Source organism: Fundulus heteroclitus, chromosome 11 (assembly GCF_011125445.2).
Source record: "Fundulus heteroclitus isolate FHET01 chromosome 11, MU-UCD_Fhet_4.1, whole genome shotgun sequence".
In the NCBI taxonomy this organism is placed as follows: Eukaryota; Metazoa; Chordata; class Actinopteri; order Cyprinodontiformes; family Fundulidae; genus Fundulus; species Fundulus heteroclitus.
This window is the reverse complement of record NC_046371.1, coordinates 25419608-25441129: the sequence shown is the minus strand read 5'-3', so window position 1 is coordinate 25441129 and position 21522 is coordinate 25419608. Positions and strand designations below refer to the sequence as shown.

At 39.9% G+C, this 21522-nt stretch overlaps 2 protein-coding genes across 3 annotated transcripts in view; one reads left to right on the top strand and one right to left on the bottom strand.

The window, feature by feature from the left end:
- Window positions 1–128: 128 nt before the first annotated feature.
- The window catches only part of LOC105929374 (neuronal tyrosine-phosphorylated phosphoinositide-3-kinase adapter 1), a 46509-nt gene continuing 25115 nt past the window's right edge, over window positions 129–21522 (top strand). Inside the window, exon 1 of one of the 2 annotated variants that reach the window (XM_036143234.1) lies at window positions 129–207. The gene's annotated coding sequence lies outside the window, so the exon portion shown is untranslated. Of the gene's footprint in view, window positions 208–4637; window positions 4839–21522 lie in introns of those variants that run through there. The other variant, XM_036143235.1, reaches the window with a different exon arrangement.
- LOC105929343 (serrate RNA effector molecule homolog) lies at window positions 18830–19336 on the bottom strand. Its single transcript, XM_012867072.3, has 3 exons — window positions 19148–19336; window positions 18963–19073; window positions 18830–18880 (listed from the first exon to the last, which is right to left on the bottom strand). The coding sequence occupies exons 1-3, from the start codon at window positions 19319–19321 to the stop codon at window positions 18830–18832; spliced, it is 336 nt and encodes a 111-aa protein (XP_012722526.2). The 5' UTR covers window positions 19322–19336.

Sequence of the window (21522 nt, the reverse complement as noted above, 5' to 3'; positions counted from 1 at the left end):
TGACACGTCTGCGATCGGATTTTCTTCCCCGGTCTCTTCGCTCTCTCTCTCTTTCTCTCTCTCTCTCTCTCTCGCCAAGACAGCTGTGTCATCAACAACCGGCGTGGTTTTGTTGTTGTCTGATTTTTTTCCCTTCTTCTTCTTCTTCTTACGAGTCCGGGCAACTGGACAGAGCCTCTGCGCCAACCAGATCCTGTAGTCTCCCAGGTATGTATCACACCTTCGTTATACTACCGAGGCCCCATGTTTTGCTCCGTAAATCACCGCATGAGTCGGTTGCATCACCTAACCCAAATAGCCAGCTGTCAGCGTCCAAATGCGCCGACCGTGAGTGTGTGTGCCCGCGTGTGTGTGCGTGTGTGTGTATTAGCAGCGGGGAATTTGTGGCTGGATGGCGCAGAGACGTCGGGCCTAATAGGTGTTTTTACGCGTAAATTTCAGAGTCCGGGACTGACAGCGAGCGCGACGCGTGCTCACAAGCCCGATTATTCAACCTTGAGGACTCGCAGCCCCCGTCGGCAGAGATACGGGGCCTCTATTTTCTTCACAACAGAGAGAAGATGTGCCAGCGTGATCCCCGGCGCTGCGCTGTTTGGGTTCAGTCGTGACAAGCCCTTATTAATATTTCACCATAAAACAAGCCACCAACCATCGTCAGCTGACTGGAAACGCATGAGCACGCGCTGTTTTCTGATTTTTTTTTTTTTTTTTTAGCGTTTCAAACCAAAAATAGTGACAGCGATCTGTATTTGGAAACGTTTTGCATGGCGCGGTGAAGGGGGAGAAACATTATTGCGTGTTTGCGCTTAGCCATAGGAGAGTGGGGCTGTAAATACAGCAAGGTTGAACGTGTGTGTGCTCGAGAATGGGCGGTATTTCTGCGATTGTGAAAATACGAGTGACGTTGTGATGTGTATTTGCGTAAGTGTGTGAGTGTGTGTGAGTGTGTGTGAGTGTGTGTGTGCGCAGCCAGGTGAGGATGTGTTGGCGCGTCTTGGGAGGTGCAGGTGTCTGGACATTTTTCTTTTTTTTTTTAGTGATCTTTTCCCCCTCTCGGCTCCGTTGAACGCCGCAGTAAACCACCGGAGATCTTTAATACAAACGCCCGTGGGTCAATTGTGAAATAAACCTAGAATTAGACGACTCAGCACCGCTTTACCCCGCTCGTTTTCCACGGGCGTGACAGTCACTCAGAATGAAAAGCACACCCACAGGGAGATTTCTGTGTCTGCGTTCACACCCTACACTGATGCGACGAATTGTTTGAATGTAACCATTTTTTTTTATAAGAAGAGGCTTTGACCTTATGCATCCTCACTGTTGATCTATTAAATTTCACTTTCAGCTGGCTCTGTTCCAAGCTTTTTTTTTTAAACAAGCTGTTGTTGAGCCAGCACTAAAGAGCCCCACCTCAGCTATAAAAGGGGTATTTGCCGCCTTTCAGATTTGTTGGTAATATCAGACGACAACAAATCTGAATAGATCCAAAATGCAGTTTTAAATCGAAAATTTCATTTATTTTTAGAAGAATCTATCCAAAAATGACCTAGGAAGGGTAATTATCCCCTTTGTTGAATCACAAATTAACTGTGACCAACTAAATTCCTTCAAAAGTTGGGTTCAATATCAGTAGCCATACTCACGCTCTGATTACTGCCAGACCTGCAGAATAAAAAGGTTGTTTAAAAAGAAACCGTCTGACAACATGGAGTTGGTTAAATAACCTCAACCCACTGTGAGAGCCATTCTCCACAAAAAGACAAAAACAAGGACCAGAGTGAACTTATCCAGGGCTGACTAACCCATCAAAGTTACTTAAAAGAGCGCATCAATGATTCATCTGGAAGAACCAAGAGAAACATCAATGGTACCACAGGCCTCATTTTCCTCATGTAAGGGACAAATGATTTAGCAACAAGAAAGAGATTGGGGCAAAAAATGTTTCAGTGGTAGAATTTCAAGGTGAAAAGCACTTAAATGAACACAGAGACCCGTTGGAAGGTTTTGGAGTGTCTTAAATCAGACTGCGAGGCTGTGGCATGACCTTAAATAGACCATCCGTTCTCCAAAACTTCCCAATACGGCCGGACGAAAAGAATTCTGCAATTCTTTAAATTGATTTTACCAAGGCGGCATGTAAAGCCGTTCCCTGACAACAACAGCTAAGATGCGCCGGTAATCTGAAACGACGGCCTCAGGGCAGGGTTAAGAAGCTCAGCTTGCTGGCGGGTTGGTCTTCACCATTAATACTGTCGCTAAACTTTTCAAAATATAAAATGTCACTGAAACAGCAGTAAACTTTAAGTCTATTTTAGCAAGGTAAGAAATATTTCCTTGGCAACAACAGCCTAGATGTGGCCAATACTGGCAATGGTACGTTCCACTTGTTTAGCGCAATAGCATGTTTGAGTATAGCATTCAAACTGCATAAGGCAGAAATAAATGACTAAATAAGATATAAACCTTTTAAATCTATTCTAATAAGGTGGCATGTTAACCGTTATCCTGACAAGCACTGCTAAGATGTGCTAATAATTAGCAATGACTACCTTAAGGTTAAGAAGCTTGACCTGCTAGCGAGTTTGAGTTTAGCATTAGCACTGTTGCTAAATTTGCTAAGGCATGAAATGTTACTGATATAAATATAAATATATATATATTTATATCAGTAACAATTTATATATATAAAAATATTTTATCAAAGTGGCATACAAAGCTTTTCTTCTGACAATTGATGTTTATTGGCAGCTACTCCTTATGGGTAAAGAAGCTTAGCTTACTAGCATGCTTTGACTATCACTAACCTAGAGAAACCGTAGAAAGTAACCGAAATAATAACGTTTTAAAATCCATCCTAGGAAAGTAAAATGTTACCCTGACAACCACAGCTCCCATGTGACAATTATTAATTGGCTCACTTAAAGGTATAGTGGACGATTTTTCCTGGAAATGTAGGTAAGAAACGCCCAAGTCACATTTTGAATGACTGCGTATGCACAAGACCATCATCTTATCTGCTCCTCGGGGGGGGGGTTGCATGAAATAATTTCCCATACACTCTGGTCCTCTGTTTCTCATAAACTTGTAAGATAGTTTACTGTCAGCCATTTCCAGAGTGGTGCTACAATGAACAGCTCAAACCGGAGCTCGCTGGATACATTAACACTAGAAGTGCGCATGTGTAGCAAGAGGAAACCAAGAGGGGACAAGCACGCACATAGGTGTTACGTGAGTACGTCACTCTGACTGGCATGTGGGACAACCAATAGATAAGATGATCCCCCTGGAACTCAAAGCCGTAAAAACGACAATCCACTATATCTTTAAAGGGGACATATCATACAAAATGCATATTTTTAGCACTTAAACACATTTTGTTGTGTACCTACAGTCTCTAGGTGTGAAGAATATTTAAATTTAGTCTCTACCAGGGGCTGTGTAGATATCTTTATATTCTTTTTGGGGTAATATTTTTCAAGCTGTCTAGTTTTATGTATTTATTTGAAAAACGACGTCCCATTTGCTGCGGAATGGCTAAAGAAAGGTCATAGATCTCTGGTTTACCAATTTCACAAGTCTGCCATTTTTATGTTTTTCACCGCGATTTTATAACAAAGCTTAAAGCACCCCAAAGCTAAATGTAGATAAGTCAAAATGCTCGGTCAATGGGTGCATTAACCCACACAAAATCCATTACACCGTTCCCCAGCATACTGCAAAAATGGCCGAATGGGCTGGAGCGGAAACCCTCTGCGACCTGGAGAGGGGGCGGGGCATGAAGAGAAAACGAGTTGCTCTCAGATGCACCTTATAACAGGGCGAAAGAGGGGCCTGTGGTGCTACAATAATGAGAAATTCAGACCAAAGCATCACAAGCAACATTATTCTATAAAAAGATTTAGTTTAGGATGCTTGCAAAAGTGAGGCATAGTATGTTACTTAGAAAATGATAAACGTTTTAACTCTATTACAAGGTGAAATATAAATGTGTTCTTTGACAAACCACGACAAGGATGTGGCATTCACTGACAATAACTGCTCAGGGTTGTAAAGTTAATCTTGCTTGCCATACAAGCACTACCGCTGTCTCTAAACTAGTAAATGCTGCGTTCAAAGGTAAATTCCTGCCTCACAACCACAGCCACAAGTCATATAGGAGTTTCTTTCATTAGAAGCATTCAAAAAAGAATGCTTAATTTCAAGGTAAATCCTCCATGCGGCCTACAAAGCCAACATTTCATTTCCCGTTTAAGCAGTCAAGCGATTCAGTATCTATCACTACACAGACAGAGAATTAAAAATACACTTCACATCTAGTTTAAATGTAAAAAAAAAAAAGGACATGAAGATTTCTCTTTACCGGTTTTTCATGTTCAGAGCTCGAATTTAGGTGAATTACCAGCAGCTTTGCTTTGACCTTGGATATGCATATTGGGGGTAAAAAAAAAATCCCCCTATACCTTCATGGCTTTTTATTATTCTTAAGCTAACTCATGCACAGGAGCAGGACGTGTCTCTGTGTGCAGTTTGGTTAAACCAGCGGAGCAGGGATGGGTGAGAGCAGCTGTGAATTTGGGGTCATTGAGTGCATGTGGTGAGATACACACGCTGAGCAGTGAGTCTTTAGTGCAGAGGGAGGGAGAAAAGGAGGGGACTGAAGCCGGCACCACCTGTCATTGTCTGTTGTGCTCACCTGGTGATCCGAAATTCAGTCCAGAGATTTGATTAAATCTGGAGAACAGCAGCTCTCCAGAGTTTTGTAGCGCAGTCATTTCGGGTTTCGCTTGAACCCTTTTCGGTCCTAAGAAGGATTTACCGCGCTAAAAAGAGCAGACTGGGTAAGAGTTAGCAGGACTGAGCAGAGTGTAACCATTTGCAATTCTCTTTGTGATTCGGGTTCTCGTAACTGCTGTGGATCATTTCCAATCTCAAAAAAGCATGATGAGCACTGACGGGGCACTGATTGGACAGGAAGACAGTGAACTGTTGGGCAAATGCAGACATTTTAAGCCCATCCACTAATGCCTGGATGAGCATTAGTGGATCTCTTCTTTTTTTTTTTTTTTTCTGTGGATTTCCTAAAACACCCAAACAGATTGTGCCCTTAGAGTTTGAGTAGCAGCAGGGCATGAGGTTAGTAATAGTAAGGCGCATGTCTCCTGCTGACCACTGGTGCATTTCAAAAAGAAGACAGCTGCAGTCATGATCTGCAGGCTCTGGTTGGCATTGTGTGTTTTAGGAGTGTGCATGGCTCTTTCATCATGATTCAAAATGTACTTATTATTTTCAATTTTGGGATCAGAAATGTTAATTTTTTTTTACTGCAGCATTTAAACAATGGAAATGTAAAAAAAAAATAAAAAAAAATAGGGCTAAATAATACCAGTTGTCTGGCTTTGTAAATACATACAGTATGTGCCCAGAGATTGTTGTATTTAAATCTCACCATCATGCTTTGCTTCTCCCTGTACCTACTTACTGTACAGATTTAGCAGCTAATCCTCGAGCTTAGAGGGTTTGTTGATTAACTGATTTGATGATTGTTAGACGGGGAAAAAATGTCCAACTTTCATAATGGGGTCCTTATTTCAGTAATTTCTTTAGTAGAAATTTGTGAAACTACACTTGATGTTCCAGCCTGGTCAGAGGAGTAATTTCTCTCTATCTGAATTAAGTTCAAACAAGCATTTGAGGACAAAACATGATAATCTGCTTTGTTGGTTTAGACAATTTCTTTTTTCTGTTTGGTTCTGATTCTGATTTTTATCTATTTTTTGCAGCCTGCTCACTCTTTAGAGGTAACAGCATTGTTTTGTTCACTTTCATTACTGTTATGCTTCTAAAAGTGTAAATGCGAGGCAGAAAAGTTTACTTTCTCCTTAGGAAGTTCTTCATATCATTTGGTTTATAGGCAATTCATGGTCTGTGCTCAAAGTCATTTGAGTTGTAATGAATCAGGTTCTGGTCGTTTTGCAGCTTTGCAGTTTTTGTGCTTTTGCAGTTTTTGTGGTTCCGTCGTCGACTTCTTCAGGGAAAATAAAAATAAAAATATAGTCGTCCATTAAGGGACGTTTAGTACTGGCCAGGGTTCATTTTGCATGATTTTGAATTCGTATTTAAAACCAATGATTTTAAGTAAAATATTTTAGAATCTACAATAAATTTGGTGACTCAAATAAATGATATCATCTAGTAGGAGGTCCCCTACTGTCAGTCCTATTCAGTCTCAGTAACCAGACCCAAATGGGAGTCAGAGTTACAATAAATATGTGATATATAAAGTCTTCAGAACATTTTATACAAATACATTCAATTCTATATGGAATTTGAGTGTTTTTGACATCGTCTGTCAATAATCCATCAAATAGAACAAAGTATAAATAGAAATAAATGGATGTACAGTGATTAAGTACACAGTGGTTGTGGGTTGGAACAAAATGGCAACACGCAGGTCCAAAATGGGGGTACAAATTGGCTAAATGGAGATTTAACAAATCTAATAAACCTAATAAATGAGGTTAAAATCGAACTGCTAGCTTCCACAACCAGGGATATTCAGTGCTGTTTAAGGTTACAAGCTATCTGTTTCTATTTCATACTCGTTAAAGTATAAACAATAAAATGAAATTGCATTAAGATGATAACCAGTAGCTAATGGTAAAACCAATAAACTAGTGTGTGTGTGTGTGTGTGTGTGTGTGTGTGTGTGAGAGAGAGAGAGAGAAAGAGAGAGAGAGCATGTTTATGTGTCTTTAATGAGAATGGTTCGAAGTGCTTTACCATAAAACAATTAATATATTTTAGTCTAATCAGTAGTCTGAACTGATTTGCATTGTTTAATGCATGTTGGCACTGTTAACCACAACAGCTACTGCATTCTTTGCGTCAGTATATTGTGTGTGTGTGTGTGTGTGTGTGTATATATATATATATATATATATATATATATATATATATATATATATATATATATATATATATATATATATATATATATATATATATATATATATATATATATATATATATATATTTGTTGCATTTGATCACATGTAATTCAAAATGTTCCACAATTCTTAAGGGAATTGAACATTTGTTTTATGCCAATCTTTGGAAATAAATGTTAATATTCATTTTAATGTGTTCTTTCAGTTATATGCTAGCAGTGATATTCCTTTATATAATATCCCCAGGGGTAATCAACTTCTTTGTAAGATTACCTTTTGTAGATCACAACTACTTTTTTCATTAACTCGACTCAATCATAGTACTTGATATAAATAGGTCCAAAGGTAAAGGTTCTTCCTGATGGCTCCTTGATTAAAGGGCACGCCATTTAACCGACCATGTTCTGGTTACAAATGCTGCCTCAGACATCCATAGATACTTATCTCATTTGTCTGCTGTCTTCACTGGCTCTTTACTGTCACTACACACTCTTACCTGTGCTTCCTACCGCTAAACTCTGACTTACACTGCTGATAACCTGGAGACAAGCTGGTAGGCTGTATCAAGATATATAGTTTTAAAACACACTAATGTTAGACAGTACATATAGTTTAAAACCCCTTCAATGGGATGCTATAAAAAGTGACAGCATTTGATTTCTTTCTTTCTTTCTTTCTTTCTTTCTTTCTTTCTTTCTTTCTTTCTTTCTTTCTTTCTTTCTTTCTTTCTTTCTTTCTTTCTTTCTTTCTAATAAAATTTCAACAAAATACCCAGCTAGATCTATCTATCCATCCATCCATCCATCCATCCATCCATCCATCCATCCATCCATCCATGCGTATGTATGTTTGACTAATTTCCTCGCTAACATCAGTTTGTTTGACTCGTCTTTTTCTGCAAAGAGCCAAATGGCTATAGGTTGTGAGATTGTGCACAGTGAAAAATGTCTACTTGAAAACTACCTCTAAATTTAGCCGCTATTCTATTTATGCAAAATCTTTGCTTTTATATATCAAATCTACACATCAAATATCTATTTTTTGCACAAGGCGGTATAGTTTTTCCACGTTTGCGCTTTAATTAAAAGTAATACTGCTTTTTTCGAAATCTGCCGTTAATACCATGGAAATGTGATAGTTTTTACCGAAGGCTATCATGGAGTGAGATTGTTTGCATTAAAATGTAATTTTGGCCTTGTGGTTTCAGATAAGTGGGGATATATGGAGTTATATGGATAAATTAATGGTTATTGTCTAGGATTTTGTCTCCGATGCACGATGTCAAGAACCAAAAGACATGGCAAATCTTTAATAGACAGAGCGTTCCTGCACCATGTGAGGGAAAATGAGGAGGAGGAGGAGGAGGAGGAGGAGGAGGAGGAGGGAGAGGAGGAGGAGGGGGCTTAGTTTAGCTTTACAAATAACCACTTACTTCTCGTGCTTCATCTGGGAACTCCCTCTGCAGCCACATTACTGAAGGTTTTTTATTCCCCCTGAGCGCTCCCGCTTTTAAAAGCTCATACGTGTCCGTCCTATGTCTGAGCCAAAGATGGCTGGGATGTATGTGGACAAATTAACCGACGGGATATTAAATTAAATGCTCCTTTTTAAAGGCCTTTTCTTTTTTGGATTGTAAGCGTCTTACAGCATACAGTTTTCACTGCAGAGTGTAGTCAAGGGTAATGATGTGTGGTAATGATTTCCTTGAGGCAACTCATCTTTGTTCATTTCCCTCTCTTTTCCTCTCATTAAACCTTTCAAAGTCATTTGCATGGTACTATGCTAAATAAATAAAGTTAGGCACCAGCAATTCTCCCCCTCTTGTTGGCACTGAGGATCCAGTCTGAAGCAATTTGAAACACTTGCTATTTGCATTTTTTTTTCTCCACAGGATTTTAAACCCAGATAAGATACAGCTTTTTTTTTTTCTAAAGGAATCTTTTTGTATTCTAATTGATTACAATTACATTTGTTGCATTTTTTTTCATATTCTTTTAAAATGTACATGCTTAGAAATGCAAAACTGGTCCAGATTATGTGCTTGCTCTCATTAATGCTCTACTTTTATGCCAAAACCTTCCTAAGACCTTGAACAATTTTCCGAGACTAACAAAAGGGATAGCCGCTTCTTTCTCGTGGCTGCCGGATGAAACAGACAGTGAAGAATATGGTGCACCAGCCTTCCTCCACCAACATGTCACTGTATGAAAATAGGTCTGAAACTGAGGTGGAGCAGAGGGGCCTTAGAAATGTCTCGCAGAGGAAATTTATTGTCTGCTACTTTGCTAAAGGTCAGAGTAAAGCAGCCAAAAAAACTCGACACAACAGGAGCCGTCTGTGAGCGAGGCGCCGGCACGCAGTGACTTGAAGAAATGCAAATCTGAACTGTAGTATATCTTAAACGTGCTTTGTAAATGTCAGAGCAATCTTGCCTCGCGCTGAAACGTATCCCACATGCTTGGCTACTTGTCAGCAGAATCAACTCCCCGCTCATTGATTTTGAACACAAGCGTGTTGGAGATCTAAAATCTCAAATCTTGCTTCAACGGCATCCGTAGCTCTGAAACTTGCCCACATTTTGTCATGTTGATGCCTTAAACTCCGGTGTCTTTTTGGGGGGACTTTATGTGGTCACAAAGAAGGGCTTGATTTTACTAGAGGTGGCCTAGTGGTGAGAGCACAGAGCTTTGGTCCCAGAGGTTTTGAGTTCAACTCCCACAAGCTGCCATTCTGGGTCCCTGAGCAAGTGCCTTAACCCCCAATTGCTCCCCGGGCGCCGCACAGTGGTAGCCCACTGCTCCCCAAGGGGATGGGTTAAGATGCAGAAGTGAATTTCTCCATTGTGAGATCAATAAAGTTCAATTATTATTATTATTATTATTATTATTATTATTATTATTATTATTATTATTATTATTATTATTATTATTATTATTTTATTTTATTTGAACTTGTAGCTCTGGCTGTCACTTTTTTAGGCTTACGGTAAAGCGCAAGCTGGACTTGTTATGGTTCCAGTGATCTTTTTTTCAACGACTTCTTGTCACTCTTCTGTCAGAGGCAGATTTAACAAGTCTTAAAAAATGTATTTAGATTATCACCAATACATGAAAAAATAGAACAGAGACATTTTTAAGCCTTAGTTTTACAGCAGCCATTTACAAGGCAATGAATGAATGTTTGAATGAATGTTTTAGAACAAGGAACTGTACAGAAGCCATTCTCACAGTTGAAGGCCACATGGATTCATGATGCTGTACTTTTCTGATCATTCTGCCGGTCAGACATTTTTTTTTCTGATCTTCCAGGTGTCCAGTCCTACCATTATAGTAAAATGTAGCTAAACACTGACGCTGTTGGGTAAATTGATGTATGTAATCTGCTATCACCTGCCATTTGCCCCCTGTTACTGTCTTTTTTATTTCATTGCTGTCAGTTCCCTGAACAACCGAATGACAAGGAAACAAATTGCCAGAGTGAGATCCTGGGCTGAGAACCTGTCAGTCACACATGTAGGGCCAATAAAACGGCTCTTTTCACTGCTTCTCCTGCTTCTCAGCTTGGTGCACAGAGCCTTAAAAGGCTCTCACCGATGATTGACTTGACCGTCAGAGACGAAAACCTTTTACTAGGCAGCCAAAACAGCCCAAAAAAGAGAAAAAGAAAAAGAAAGCAGTAGTAGTATTTATACGTCCATATTGATTACAATTAAAACATCAGGCTTTTTTTTATTGGTGTCTATTGTGATACATCGAAACAAAATAGCACAAATACGTAAAGCGGAACAAACTGGATTAGGGGTTTTCAGCCTTATTTTACAAATAGAAATCTGAAAGTTGTGGCATACATTTGTGTTCAGCCTACTTTACTTTGATAACTCTAAATAAAATGCAACACAACATGATGCCTTGAAGACAAAGGAACACAGGCAGGTCAGGGATGAAAGTGTGTTTAAAGCAATGAATCCTAAGCTATTTGGCCCGGTATAGAGCTCTGTTCAATCCATCACTGAAAAATGGGAAGACTGTATAAACACAGTATGGCACAACTGGTTTGGGTAAGCTGAGGACTAATCAGAGCAGCAACCAAGACACCCATGGTATCCCCAGAGGATCCTCAGAGAGCAACAGCTCAGGTGGGGGAAATCTGTAGACAGGACGACTATTTTTTGTGCACACTCCACAAATCTGATCTTTAAGGAAATGTGGCAACAAGAAAGTCATTGTTGAAACAGAAACATAAGAAGTCTTGCTTGCCATGAGCCACGTAGGGATAAAGCAATAGAGGAGACTAAAAATGCTTGCATTCAACACGCTGCGTGTGGTGTGAGCAAACGAAAACTTCACCTCAACCTGAAGCGCCATCCCCCGCTGTGAAGCACGACGGTGGCAGCATCATGCTGTGGGGACGGCAAAGTCTGTCAGAGCTAAAGGGGGACGATAGACGGAGCTAAATACATGAAAATCACTGAAGAAAATCGATTTAGTGGCTTCAGAAAACTTCAACCAGGGAACAAATTTCACCTTTCAGCAAGAAACGGCCCCAAACACGCGGTCAGATTTTCAGTACGAGTTCAAAATCTATTCATGTATTAAAATGGCCCGGTCAAAGTCCAGAACAAAATGTAATTCAGAATTTGTGCCAAGTGTTGTTCCTATGCTGTTCATGGAATGTGACCAAGCTTTTGTTGTTTGTCAAAGAAGAACGGGTAAAAAGCATGGTAGAGACTTGTCCCCACTGCAAAAACTGAACAAAAAAAAGCAAGATTTTCTTAAAATCAGTGTGTTTTTTTTCCTTGATTTGAGCAGGTAAATTAGATTATCTGCCAATGGAATAAGATTTTTGCACCTAAAATAGGAACAACTCTTCTCCGGCATCTTATTTCAAGTGTAATTTATTTTAGGGGTCAAAATACTCATTCCATTGGCAGATCATCTTATTTACCTACTCGAATCAAGGACAAATACATACATTTCAAGAAAATTTCATTTATTTTTAATTCTCTTTTTGTAGTGAAGGAACAGCTGTGGTTGCAGCGACAGTTTAGATGTTTTTGTTGTAATAATTTTCCTACTTTGTGTTGGTCAATCATGTAAAACCTCAATACAGTAAACAATTTCCTCTTTTTTTATATAACTTGGTAAAGTGTGGAAGAGTCTGATGATATTAATCCTTTTTGCAAGGCACTGCAGGTCACACTGTAGGGTCATAGTCAATGAATTGTCCTTAAATTCACTCAGGCATTCCCTTCAACACGCTGTTGCACGGTCACGTCTTTGAAATAAGTGTATCCAAAGCGAGCCACTAAAATACTGTAGAAGAGTGTTGGGCTGAAATAACCGGGCCAGGAGAAAGAAAAGAAATAGGTGGGTGAGCAGTGTGTGGGCATGTGTGTGCTTATCCTAGACAGCCTACGCTATGACCCGCTCAGCGGGGGATTTTGGAGCTGGAGGAGGTTGATTCAAATGTTGAACGACCACTCACGGCCTACCTGGCTTCGCTAATCCCACCAACGCTGCTGCGACATCATCTGCCAGTTAAAAGAGAAGCAGCCTGGCAAATGCAACAGGAGGCGTAAAAACTCAGGCAGATGCCTAAATGGATTGAGTTGCTGCCGTGTGATTGGCCGATTCACTATTTGTGTTTACAAGCAACCGAACAGGCGTACTTAATAAAGTGATAGGACAGGGTACGCCTGTTAGAAGGGTTATGCTGATTAATAAAAAAAAATGGGATCAAACTGAAACCGTATGATAAACTCTAGGAAAGAATGTATCTCCTTTGAAAAAAGTAGCTGGACTAACCAACAAATAAGTTCAGTCAGGTTTATTAGATTATTTCAACAAAACCCACGTATGGTACAATTAAAAGAAACCCATATAACTGTATGAATATTTATTGAATATACTGAAAAAAAACCTTAATCTAGCGAGTTATTTTATTAAATGTAAGGTTGACAAACATCCACTAAGGTCAATCATTCGGCAGAACTAAAAACATCATGTTTTTGTAATGCAATCCAATTTCTGTTTAGGTCAGCAAACATGGGCCTTTTGAGTTTTTATTTTACTTTATTTTATCCTTTCACAGACAACTAATGATTCCCCTCCTTATAAAGCTGTCTAAGACACGTTAAAGTTTGCTTTGTTTTGCTTGTGCCATCTCTGGGAAGCTGTGAGTCAAGCCTACAAAGAACAGCTGTGAGGCAAATCAGATGTTAAGCGCGCTGTGGTGTTCGTCTGATTCCTGTTTCGCTGTGGGCTATTGGACTTTGCCTAATTGTTGCTGAATAGTTTATGAGGTTTGTCATGTTGTGGCGGAGACAGCCTGGTGCTGCAGGATGTTGTGCTTTGGACTTCTTATAGATGCATAAAATCATCAATATCATGCAGGTTTACATTCAGTTGTATCTATGGACTGAAGTCTTACGTTGCTGTAACGAAAGTGTTTTGCTGTCTCACAGATTTCTCCTGATTTTGCATTTTTTTGTCACATGTAAATGTTACAGTTCATCAAATTACATCAATATCAGGCAACGATAACCCGAGTAAACATAGAATGCAGTTTTTAAATAATAAAAGCAATTATAAAGCCAAGCCAGCCAGGTCCTTGTGAAATTATGCACCAGCTGTTATTTGGAAAGTTGAATTCACTTTCACTAACCACACCCTGGGAGATCTGACCCGTTGGAATCATGAAATTACTCAACAGAACCTATTGCACAACACAAGTAGGCCAAAAGATCTAAAGAAAACAACACATCATGTCCAAATCTAATGATGTTTAAGAATAAATGGGGAACAAAATGATTGACATCTACCATTCAGTAAAAGGTTGCTAAGCAGTTCTATGGCTTTGCGACTCCAATGAACCACGGTGAGAACCACAATTCACAAATGCAGAAAAGTGGAACAGTGGTGAAGCTGACCAGGAGTGGCTGACCTACCAACATTATTCTAAGAGCGCTCCGAGAGGAGGTCAGTAAGAACCAAGAACCTCTAAGGTGCTGCAAGCCTCATTTGCCTCAGTTAAGGTCAGCACATTTTCCAAAAAATTTCCAAAAAAAACAAACAAAAAAAAACATCTCAATGATCTGCAAGACCTTTGTATAAAGTATTTTGAGAACTTTTTGGCAGGTGGCATAAAACTAACAAATTTTTATTTTTTTTTTGGAAATTCTGTCAGAATTTCATTGTGTGTACAGACAAACACAGAGGTGCCAGTTTGATGGTGTCGGTCTGCTTTGCTGCTTCAGATACTGGTCGAATCGCCGTAAACGGTGGAAACACGAATTCTGCTCTCTATCAGAAAATTTCTAAAGGACAACATCTGTCCATCAGTTAGTCAGCTTAACCTGAAACGCACCTGTGTTATACGGCAAGACAACAAGCACACCAGCAAGTCCGCCTCGTCACAAAGTCTTAACACTGATTTGAAATTTCTGTGACGACCTTAAATAGGCTGTTAATGTTCTAAAAGCTTCTAATGCGGCTAAAGTATAATAATTCTGCAACCATTCTGCAACAATTCTTCCACATCGATGTAAAAGACTCATTGCTAGTTATCCCACACTTCATGGTTGCTGTTGTCGTCAAGTGTGGCACAACCAGATATTTGGTTTATGAGGCAATTACTTTGTCACATTGTTCTAAGTACATTTGAATAGTTTTTTATTTTTATTTCCTTCATGACTGAAATCATCGTTTGAATAGTGCATTTTAATTTGAATCAGTTCATCTTCGATCCACATCAAAATTTGCTAGATGGCTAATGTGTAACACAAAAAACGTGTAACACAAAAGCGAAAACAGGAGCAGCAACATTCTCATGGCACTGGAAAGGTATGTGCAAATGTTTAAAGTAAAACTTAAAGCAACAAAGGAAGACAGGAAGCAGTGAAGGGTAGTTCATTTCTAAAAAAAAAAAAAAAAAAAAAAAAAATCCGATCTTGGTCAGGAGAAGGATGCTGGCTCAGTGAAGCGTGTGCAGCTGCAGAGAGGAGATTCTCCCCTCATGCACAAACGTGAGCATTAAGGAGTTTTTCAGCCCTCGCTCTTTTCCCTGCAGTGCCATATATGTCGCTGTGTCTGGGTTTCAGCTGCCAGACGAACAAAAAAAAAAAAAAAAGAGAAAAACAACAACAATCAAAAAGATGAACCGTGTCTTTCTGTATCACATGACATGTCTGTTATCTTTTCGCTCTCTCTCTCTCTCTAAGAAGGACTCCTGGCAATTTTACATACTTACCGCCGTATAGTGACAGAGCGGATGCTGCACACATACAGAACGTCCAACACATGGCTTTCTTTTTTTTTCTGTTCTGGGTTTATCCCTTTTTTTTTTTTTAGCCACTTGCATGTCATTCACGAGTCTTCCTCCTCTCTCTGCCGTGTGATGAACGACCGAATAAAAAAAGAGGTTGAGCATCCTTAAGCCCCTATGTGCTCATGTATGCTAAGTGCAGTAGGTCACCTTGGTTAATGCAGCTTCCAGCAGAAGGGAATGAAGGTCAGGGCAAGCCGAGGTGGGGAACGGAGACAGGGAGGTCACTGAAACCCCTGTCTCTTTTGACCAAATGCACAGATTACAAATCCATTACTTTCATTCCAAGAGCTCATTACATTTTCCTCATAGTTTTACTTTTATGGTAACCACATATAGTGGCTTCTTGCAGGTCTTCATGTTATGCACCACTGATGATCCACACTTGGTAAAGGTGTTGACTTATGCACACACACGGTGGGAGTAAAATGGGCGTACTGAGCGTTTCAGAGGGGTTTTCAAGTCTTTGTCCCGGTTACACGGGGCCATGCGCGATCAGAGAAAGCTTTTTTTTGGAGGATATTTTTGGTAGCAGTCCATGAAAGATTTAAAGACCACTCAATTTGTACAACACCGAGGGAGGGGAATCCAAACGCATGTATATTTGAGTGAATGTATTCTTGTTCTTTCATATGTGGTTAAACAACACGCAGATGGCTTCTTTTTTTTTTTTACTGTTATATGTCTTAGACAAAAAGATGTAAACTTTCTCAGTCTTGTTTGCATCTCAACACCCACATTCTTTTTTACTATATATTACAAGATTCAGGATCATTCAGCATACAAGAAGATTCAGTTTGGAGATTTTCCCACACAATCAACAACCTAATTCATTTGGTGATAATACTCTTAATATCTTTTTAATCACAGATTGTTTTCCCTGCCTGTAATGCCTAAATTATATATCCATCCAATGCCTTTGAGTATGGCTATCGTGCTTGGAAAAGTATTCATATATCCAAATGGCTAAATCACTGATGGAAGATTGATGGGCTGCATATAAATGTGTGTCAGATGTTTTTTTAGTGGACAAACGAGCACAAAAACTAGATCAGTTTCAGTAAAACTGATCTCAAGTGATAGGGCATAAAATACCCCTCACTGACCAAATGTTAAGATCAACATTTTTCATTTGTAAAGATTATCTCCAAATATGTTCAGTTTTTTTTAATATGGTAAAATATTGGGTTTTTAAATTAATATTCAATCATTTTCTTTCATGGACCAATGCCAACTTATCCGAATAGCAAGCTTTGCACAGTGAATACTTTTTAGCCCTGTACGCCACAGAAAGCCTCCTCAGCAAGTAGAAGGAGGCAGGGTAGTTTGTGAGACCATGAGTTTGATTACATGATAACTAACCTGACTTCTCGTGCCTGCCAGAGTATTCATAATATTTTAGCAAAAAAACAACTATCGTACTCATTGGTGAATGATTTGCTTCAATCTTTCAGTAGCGGCGGGATTATGTGCTTTTCTCAAATTCGCCCCTTGGGCAGAACAAAACTGCACAGTTTGATTGGCATTAAATACATCGCCTTTGATGAGAATCTTCTCATCTTTCTTCACAGCTACTGGACGCAAGCCAAATATTAGTAACATTAAGTCAAAACAGCAAGACATACAGCTGCACAAAATGTAGGAAACCCGCTCAGTTTTTGGAACAAGGCTGTTAGGACTAGCTGGAAACCATAACAAATGAAGGCAGTCAGCACACCAAGTCGTTGCACTAATACTGTATTTTTCGGACTATGAGGCGCACTTAAAAATGCTTAAATTTCCTCAAACATTTACGGTGCGCCTTATATATGATTACCGTTGTGCTTACTGACCGATTTTATGTGGTACGATGCGCTCAAAAATCTGTTAAAATGTGTAAGTACGACTTTGGTTAGCAACGAAGCCGCTCCTCTCAATGGATATTTGGAGCTTTACGGTACACTGCGTCACTACCTGATTGGCCAGATAACAGGACCCCTAAGCTGTCTACAAGACTGCCTGACTGTAATGTCTAAACTAGAAGTGCATTCATGCAAATGCATGCATGCACACGCTAGCAACAATAAACCTAGTAAATTAATTAAATATAAAAGTAAAGCTTTTTTTGGCTTTATGTTAGAAACAGGGCAGTGTAGTGCAACTACTCTGTCCTGCCAACAGAGAGGGATAGCTCTCTCTCTCAGGAGAGGGGCGGAGTGATATTGGGAAGACACCTTGTACGCCTAGTATGCCTTATAACGCGAGACGGTTTATAAGTGAACAAAGACGCGCATAGACGTGGTACTTCACAGTGCGCCTTATAATCTGGTGTACCTTACGGTCCGTTTTTTTCTGTGAATGCTGGCATGAAGCGAACTGTGGTGAGAGAAATGTCACACGTGGAAACAAACGTTCAGAGCCAGGGTTCTGTGGTGCAGCGCGATTTGAAGATGCCCTTCTTGAACCCATGAACGATTGAGCTGATTGTGTTTTCATAGTGGAAACACTGACCCCAGGTGACCCCAGGTGACCCCAGGTGACCCCAGGTGACCCCAGTATGCCCCGACAGCCCCCGGCACACCCGCTGAAAACTAACGTCCAAACCAGCACTCACGAAGGGCGTGGCCGTTACAAGGCATAGAGACTTATAAAAGCTTGTACGCCTTATCTAACAAACATAATTGTTATGCTAAGAATCGCAAAATATCTTTTCGCATTGAAGTTGGGTGCAGCTTCTGAACCAGTAACTATTAAGTTACCATTTTAAATTAATCAGTCCTAACAATAGGAAGCTACATTGATGCTACTCTAGAAACTATAAAAAAAACTTCCTGAAGAAGAAGACTTAAACCACAATTAGGAAGCATTTAAAACATTCATTGTTAGCACTCAACATCACCATTTGACTCTTCTATCAATGTTAGTGACAGAGAAGAACAGAGTCACTAACAGAGAAATACACACATTAGGCTTTTATAATTTAGACCACGGGTGTCCAGAGTGTGGTCTGGACTGATTTTGTTTGGCCCCTGAACACAACTCAAGAATAGTACATGTTGACGGTGGCCGACAGGTGCAATTACGCAGCAAACGGCTGAACACGCAGCTGACACATGAGTAACGTAAAACTCCAAATACACAAACAGAAGAACCAAGGGGAACACAGAAACGCTGTAAAAGAAAATTGATGCAATCACACACTATAGAAAGATGCAAACTCCAAAACACAAACACACACACACACACACACACACATCCTTGTGTAATGTACACAGTGAGGATCATGCCTTGTCTTCCATAGCCTTCAAATAATTTTCAGGTCTTTCTGTGGCCTAACCCTGACCCTAACCCAAACCTAAACCTAATTGAGATCATAGTGCTAAACCTAACCCTTGGCCCAGAATAAAAACGAGGGTCAAAATTGGTCCGCGCTTCACATCAAAGTCCTCACTTTACTAGTAAAATGAAGTACGTGAACACAGAAACATGCTGCAAAAATGTTACAATCACAGAAAATAGACAAGAAAATAATTTAAAAAATGCTGCGAGTATCAAAAACAACAGCAAAAAAAAAAATGTTTTTAGAGCAAACTTGCATCGCTGTCCCTTCTACGTTTCTGCTTTCTTCTCGCCTGAGAATTACAAGGAATAATTAGGGACGTCTGGTTCGTTTCGTTGTGTCTAAGTGTTTTAAGCATCTGAAGTAACAACAACCTTCTTAGGCTCAGGCATCTCTTCTCTGACAGCTTCTTTCTCTGCCTCCTCCTTCGTATCGTCTCCATCTGCCGTGGCCTCCTGGTCTACGCCGGCAGAGTCGCTCTTCTCCTGCAGCACGGTTCACTGTCGTTACCGCAGCTCTTTGTAGTCACCGTTGTTTGCTCACAGGAAACTTTACGCACCTTCTCGGTTTTGTCTTTCTCCCCTGAGGGCTTGCGCTCTCTGTCCGCCGTTTTCAGGTCCTCCCTCCTTTGGAGCTCCCCTCCACCTGCAGCAGATGTGGACTTTTCCCTTTCTTCTTCCTCTTTGGGTGGCATGTCCAAAATGCGAACATCGTGGTCTGTGCCCCCTTCCATCTTTATCACAGCTGAGGGAAAAAGAAGTGTATCTGAACATTTCCTCTATGCAGTGATGGAAAGGTTAAACACTAGCTCATTTTCCACAACTAGCTCCAGGATTTAAAGCCCCAGACTTTGGTTTCATGGGGTAAACCAAAGTCTGGGGCTTTTAGGTTAGCCGTGTTTCCATTTGCCAGGGCCATTTATGTAAAACAGCCCCAATGAGGTTTGGCACGTGAGGAAAAACTGCACTAACACTCCGGTCCAGCAGGTGGCGGCAAGAAGACAGGGGTCAAACAGACAAAGGCAGAGAAGTTGTATCCATATCCTGCCACTCATGCTGCCACTCATCCGGACTCTGGAGATACAGGATGGACAACGCACAACTGATGGCGTTACATCTACTCAGCTCTTTTTCACCGCCCAACCCTATTTCTCACCGGCTAGCTCCACTCTATTCTCGTTGTGTTGGTTTAAATAAAAAATAAAATAAAAAAAAAGCACAGCTTATTTCCTTCATTCGGCAAACTTTAGCGCTTTGTTGTATAATTTTCATCAGCCATGGCGAGAATGACGAGGACACTTTTTAAGTCCAGTATCATGTATGTATATATATATATATATATTAAAAGCCCCAGGCTTCGTGGCAATAGAAAAGGGGTTTTAAATGCAGCATGTTGAGCATTAAAATACACCTTGATATCCAGGACCATTAATAACAGCTTAGACTTATTCCACCAGACAACCACTTTCTGACTTTAATGGAAAAACGCTTTGTGAGACAGACTGTTTTGATGAGAGATCATTTGGCGTTTTAACATTGGGAGATTTCGTGTCACAAGGTTTTGCTACACTCAGGCTAATAGGTATATATTTTGGAACTGCCACACAACCAACAATTTAAAAAAAATAATTTTAGGTAATATTAGTTTTCTCCTTTTATGTTTTTGCTCAGTAAGCTGAGGCTGATATAGATATTTTATGTTTACAACCCATAGGAACTAATATATATTTACATTATATGACATAAGCAGCAAACAGTAAAGTAAACAATCAGTTTTGGCATGACCATCAACTGCAAATGTTTAGGTTGATTTTTAAGTATTTATAAATGTAAATGAGAAAAAAGGGTTTATTTTGACATGTTTCCAGTTCTTGTACTTTCATCACTCCACCGTGTATTTGCTTTACTTTTAATGGTGAAAAATGATATGCTACTTTAAGTAAATGACACTTGCCTTTCTGTGCATCTGTTACTGCAGCTTTTGCAATTTAATCTCCAGCTTAGCCAGGCTATTTCGGATTTAAGTCGTATCAATCAAACATATGTGTTGATGCTGCTAAATCTACTGTACAACAGTAGTACTTCTCCAGTGTAGTAGCACTGATCATGTAACAATGTTATGTAACTTTGTGTATGTTATGCAGCCTCTCTGTCTGCACTGGAGAAGATCCGGGGCACTCATTTGGTATATTTTGAACATTTATTTTTTTGCCAAAAATCATGACTATTAGGTGTGGAAAAAGATTGACGATACCATGGAGGAAAGTAACTCACTCTGTCTTTATGTTATGCAGTAACAGACTATGCATTTTACATTCTTTATGCCACTACACATGCACATAAACAAAAGAGGAGGACATCACAGACAAAACACATATTTATTGATGTGACAGGACCTGGGGTTCCAGAAAAGTGCTTAATTTCTTCACGTTTAGACCCACATTTAGCATGCATCTCACAATCAGGACTTTCGATCTGGCCAATTAAAAGTAACTTGCACACCAACACCTGCTGAATAATTGACATGTTTCATGCTTTTATAAACATAAAGCTGAGGTCGTGGATTTTGTTGACTTTTGAATACTGTACATAAATGGATCAAGGCACTGAGAAGCATTTGAATTATTACTGAGATATTCCAACGTTTATATGTAGAGTGAAGGTCCGTGCATCATCGCCGTTTGCATCTATATGGCTGGTGAATACAGAAGCTATCATCGCTTCAGAAGCACGTGGGACATTGATGCCAGAGGATCGGGTACAAGTGAAGCCACTGCAAAGTTTAACCCGGGGATCATCTCGTACGACGAGGCTGACGTCCTGCTTCGTACATATTCAACGGTGGAGGAAGAAATGCGAGTGTTGCTAGGAGACCACACACAGCACACGCAGTGTGAACGGCTTGATTTCACCTCCCTACCCCCTATTCTTAGTC

Excerpts from the sequence above, each read along its gene's own strand:
- LOC105929343 (XM_012867072.3), bottom strand. The coding sequence starts at position 19,321 with ATGGAAGGGGGCACAGACCACGATGTTCGCATTTTGGACATGCCACCC. Across the intron at positions 19,074-19,147 it reads AGAAAGACAAAACCGAGAAG|GAGAAGAGCGACTCTGCCGG; the intron begins GTGCGTAAAGTT and ends ACCGTGCTGCAG. Across the intron at positions 18,881-18,962 it reads AGATGCCTGAGCCTAAGAAG|GCGAGAAGAAAGCAGAAACG; the intron begins GTTGTTGTTACT and ends TGTAATTCTCAG.